The sequence below is a fragment of the Berghia stephanieae genome, chromosome 8 (genome assembly GCF_034508935.2).
Source record: "Berghia stephanieae isolate SIO BIC M18660-M18661 chromosome 8, UCSD_Bste_1.3, whole genome shotgun sequence".
Lineage (NCBI taxonomy): Eukaryota > Metazoa > Mollusca > Gastropoda > Nudibranchia > Aeolidiidae > Berghia > Berghia stephanieae.
This window is the reverse complement of record NC_088367.1, coordinates 32804541-32810306: the sequence shown is the minus strand read 5'-3', so window position 1 is coordinate 32810306 and position 5766 is coordinate 32804541. Positions and strand designations below refer to the sequence as shown.

The following is a 5766-nucleotide window of genomic DNA, read 5'->3' as shown; positions in this document are numbered from 1 at the left end:
TTGCGCAGTAGAGCAGTTGGGCGTTTGTCACCAAGACCATTAAGATTAAGGAGTTCTGTGTCACTATGGGGTTCCAACAAAAATAGTCAGCCTGATCCAAAGTTCCTACGAGGGAGTGACCTGTCGAGTAATCCATGGGGGACAACTGACAGATAGCTTCAATGTGAACACTGGAGTCAGACAGGGATGTCTTCTGTCACCCTTTCTCTTCCTTTTGGCGATTGACTGGACAATGAGGTCAGCAGTGGCAGGTAGGAGAAATGGGATTCAGTGGACATTGTTCGACCAGCTCGACGATTTGGACTTTGCAGATGACTTGGCCTTGCTGTCCCACAATCACCAACAAATGCAGGACAAGACAACAGAGATAACAGCAAAGTCATCACAAATCGGACTCAGGGCCCATGAGGGTAAAACAAGGTCCTCAAAATAAACACAAATAGTAAAGAACCAATCAAACTGCACGAGAGCGAACTGGATGAGGTTGACCACTTCACGTATTTAGGCAGCATATTAGATAAACAGGGTGGCACAGATGCAGACGTAAAGGCAAGAATTGGCAAGGCGAGGGTAGCATACTTGCAGCTTAAAAACATCTGGAGCTCCAAGGTGGTGTCAACCCGAACCAAAATAAGACTCTTCAATTCAAATGTCAAGTCAGTCCTTTTGTATGGAGCGGAGACATGGAGGACCACGAAGACCACCACCGGAAAAGTACAGACCTTCATCAATAGCTGCCTCAGAAGGATCCTCAAGATTCACTGGCCAGACAGGATCAACAACGCAGACCTGTGGCAGAGAACATCTCAAATGCCAGCAGAAGACGAAATCAGACGCCGCCGATGGAGATGGATTGGGCACACCCTGAGGAAGCCAACCAATAACACCGCTAGGCAGGCGCTGAGATGGAACCCCCAGGGAAAACGGAAGAGAGGGCGGCCTAGAAACACCTGGCGGCGAGACCTGGAGGCGGACATGAAGAGGATGGGACACACCTGGGGAGAGTTGGAGAAGATGGCCCAGGACAGAGGAAGATGGAGGACTGTTGTCGATGGCCTATGCTCCACTAGGAGTGACGGGCATAAGTAAGTAAGTAAGTACACAAAGTTATGTGTAACCTTAAACGTTTATAGTCTGATATAATTTAGTGAGAACCTCGCTGGCTAAAAACAATAGACGATGAACTAAAGAATTTTGTCGAAATTTAGTTTCACATAAAAATAATAAAGGTATCACCTCTTGTATAAGTAATATAGGGAGTAATGTAAAAAGGACTATTGGACCCACATCATATATCATCATAGCAATGTTATTTCATTTATCCGGGCTCTCATTTTAAAGGATCCCATTAACGAGGTCTTTATCATAGTGTTGTACGGATAGTCAAGTTGGTGAATTTGAAACAAACAAGCCCTATGCTCCAAAAAGAAACGTTTTGTTTCAACCAAGTGGGAGGCTCATTATCAGATGGACTCGAACAAGGCACGTATGTTTACTGGTCACACTGGTCACAATTTTGTTCAAACCTCATTTTTCGAAATGTACGTATATTTATTTGTCACAATTTTATTCAAAATACATTTTTCATGAAGCTGCGTCTATTTAATTTGTCACAATTTTGTTCAAACCTCATTTTTCATGAAGGTGGGTATATTTAATTGTCACAATTTTGTTCAAAAAACATTTTTCATGAAGGTACGTATATTTATTTGTCACAAGTTTGTTCAAAATACATTTTTCATGAAGCTGCGTATATTTAATTTGTCACAATTTTGTTCAAAATACATTTTTCATGAAGGTACGTATATTTATTTGTCACAATTTTGTTCAAAATACATTTTTCATGAAGGTACGTATATTTATTTGTCACAATTTTGTTCAAAATACATTTTTCATGAACGTACGTATGATTACTGGTCACAATTTTGTTCAAACTTCATTTCTTTAACACATAATTTTCTTAATAAGGAGAGATGATTCACGTCGGGACAATACCAAATTTTAAAAAGTTTACTCAATTTTTGAGCTCATGTCTGCTTTGGAATATTTTCACTGTAATTTTTATTTGGCAGTTGACTATAACAGCTGTTAAGAACAACAACAAAAAAAATATTTAAACATGGATGATTTTGGTTGAAAACCTTTCCAATCAACAACAACAACCCCCCCCCCCCCCAAAAAAAAAAAACAAAAAAAACCCCCAAAAAAAACCCCCAAAAAAACAAACAAAAAAGTCAACAATAATTAAACTTTTTGTAAAAATTATTAAAATATGAGCTTTTATATAGCACAATATCCACTATCAATGCTCAAAGCTTTTTAAAAAGGGTCCCTAGCCAAAAGCAACCCTCAACATGTTGGAAGAGAGATGACGCCAGTTAGGCGATATCACAATTTTTTTTCCACCAGAGAAAACTCTGTTTTAACGTAAAGTGTTACCGTTTTAACTATTTTTGTTGTTTTCCAGAAGAAGGGTTTTGAGCCCGAAACTCTCTATGTGAAGTATTTTGATCTTCTTTTAAGCTAGTAAATATTCATTTCTGTTCCATATTTTGTTGCAGTTAAAAGCTTCTGTGAGTATTAAGGAAATGTCTGAAGATTGTGTTGTTCTGTAAGGCATATTTTAAAAAATGAAATAGATGTTTTTATTTTGTTTCTGTATTCATCCTTATTATGTAGTGTCGTGACTTTTGTTTTAGTTATAAAGCACGATTAACGTGGATGTTTAGGCGCAATATAAATTCATTATTTACTATGATAATAATAATAATAATAATAATAACAATAATAATAATAATAATAATAATAATAATAATAATAATAATAATAATAATAATAATAATGATAATAATAATAATAATAATAATAATAATAATAATCACAATCATAATAATAATGATAATATCATCATCATCATTATTATTATTATTGTTATTATTATTGTTTTATCATTCTTATTTTTTATCAATATTATTATTATTATTATTATTATTATTATTATTATTATTATTATTATTATTATTATTATTATTGTTATTATTATTATTATTATTATTATTATTATTATTATTATTATTATTATTATTATTTATTATTATTATCATTATTGTTATTATTATTATTATTATTATTATTATTATTATTATTATTATTAATTATTATTATTATTATTATTATTAGTAGTAGTATTATTAATATTATTATTATTATTATTATTATTATTATTATTATTATTATTATTATTATTATTATTATCATTATTATTATTATTATTATTATTATTACTATTATTATTATTATTATTATTATTATTATTATTATTATTATTATTATTATTATTATTATTATTATTATTATTATTCATCATCATCATCATTATTATTATTGTTGTTATTGTTATTATTGCTATATTAATAATAATAATAATAATAATAATAATAATAATATATTATTATTATTTATTATTATTATTATTATTATTATTATTATTATTATTATTATTATTATTATTATTACCATTATTATCATTATTATTATTATAATAATTATTATTATTATATTATTATTATTATTATTATTATTATTATTATTTATTATTATTATTATTATTTTATTATTATTATTATTATTATTATTATTATTATCATTATTATTATTATTATTATTATTATTATTATTATTATTATTTGTGACCCATCGTCTCAAAACGGTATTATGTCGGAGCGAACCAGATTCTTAAAAGCCGAAGTAAATGTTAAACTGGTCAAAATTATAAATTGTTGGCTTTAGCACCTTAAAATATGGTTGTCATTCTCCTCAATAAATCATATAAACTCAACACAAGTCTGATATTTCTGGCTTTAATTAAATTTGCAACAGCTTAACCAACTCGACTTAATACCGTTTTGAGGCGAAGGCTCACATTTATTATTATTATTATTGTTATTATTATTATTATTATTATTATTATTATTATTATTATTATTATTATTATTATTATTATTATTATTATTATCATTATTATTATCATTATTATTATTATCATTATTATTATTATTATTATTATTATTATTATTATTATTATTATCATTATTATTATTATTATTATTATTATTATTATTATTATTATTATTATTATTATTATTATTAAATGTTCAGCTTATTTTGAAAGTGAGCATCCGTTTTTCATAAACAAACCCATTTACATGTTTTGTTTTTTTTTCATTTTCGAGAACACAGGAGGAGGCGACCAGTTTGAACTCTTTTTCAGACAGATACAAAACAAGCACAAGGGGAACTGGTATCATTAACGTAACAGTAAAAAACAACAACAAAAAAACCAAAACAAAACAAAACAAAAAAAATTTTGAGCTTGTTTAAAACGCAATATCCACTAAACGTGCTCAAAGCGCTTTACAAAGGGACCCTACCAACAGCAACACTTAACATGTAGAACAAGACATGACGCTATACTACATGATATTACAATTTTTTTGGTCAGAGACGACGCTGTAAACGACCAGGTACTCATTTTACACTTGAGTACGGTGAGAGAATGTGAGCAAAGACTTGTAGAAATAGTCAGTAATGATACAATAAAGTAATAACAAAATCCGTGTATAGATTATTGCTAACGTTTAATAGTTGATAGAACTTGGATTGATTGTATGGATCAGAGGACGAACCGTACAAGACTAAGAAAACGGAAGTAAACATTGAATACAATAGAAGTGCGTCGTAGTGCTTAAAATGTAAGACAAATGTTCGTGCGAAGCACCGACATAACTGGTCGCCACACTACCCCTCCCCCAGCGGGGCGCAACAGTTGTTCAGCGGAATTTTGGTGGTAGTCGAGATTCTCGACCTGATCGAGTTGTTGTCGCCAGGCGTCCCGTGACAGGGGTCGAATTCACGCGTTTCAGTTGCGTGTCATCTGAATGAGGTAATGTCAATGGTTTTGGGTTGGCTGTTGTGTGGCTGATGTTAGTGTCTGAGTGTGAGAGGTGTGCAGTTTTTAGTCGATCGATGGAAATCTTTTCAGAGCGACCTTTCATGTCCAAAATGAAATATTTGTCCCTTTTGTCAATAATCCGATAAGGGCCGTCGTATGGACGCTGGAGCGGATGTCTGTGCGAGTCAATTCTCACATAAACGTAACCAGTAGATGCCAGGTTGGATGGCACATATATGGACTGTTGGCCGTGAAACTTGGGGGGTGGTGGTTTCATGGAACGTATTGTGTTTTGTAGCCGCTGAACGAATTCTGACTTTGGTGTAGATGTTTCAGGACCAGTCGACGACAAAAACTCTCCTGGAAGACGAAGGGTTGAACCGTAGACTAAATCAGCGGGGGAACAGCCAGAGTCCTCTCGCCAGGATGTACGAATCCCCAGCAACACAATGGGTATCTCCGAATACCAGTTTGTGCCTGTGGTCCGGGCTTTCAGTGCTGCCTTCAGTTGGCGATGGAATCGTTCAATCATCCCATTTGCTTGAGGGTGATATGCGGTTGTTCAGTTGACGTTGATGCCCAAACACCTGTTGCACTCTGTCCAAAGTGCCGATGTGAATTGTGCGCCACGGTCGGAAGTAATGTTTTCAGGAACACCAAATCGGGAAATCCAATGGTGTATCAAAGCTTGAGCACAGGTAGAAGCATGAGCATCTGGAAGAGGAATTGCCTCTGGCCACCTCGTGAAGCGATCGATGACTGTAAACAAGTAAGTCATACCTTGGCTGATGGGTAGTGGTCCAACGAGATCAACA

General features: G+C 32.8%; 1 protein-coding gene across 1 annotated transcript; it reads right to left on the bottom strand.

Annotated features, from left to right (window-relative positions):
* Positions 1 to 4829: 4829 nt before the first annotated feature.
* LOC144978977 (uncharacterized) lies at positions 4830 to 5483 on the bottom strand. The gene has a single exon (XM_078925595.1). The coding sequence runs from the start codon at positions 5481 to 5483 to the stop codon at positions 4830 to 4832; it is 654 nt and encodes a 217-aa protein (XP_078781721.1).
* Between the last annotated feature and the right edge of the window lie 283 nt (positions 5484 to 5766).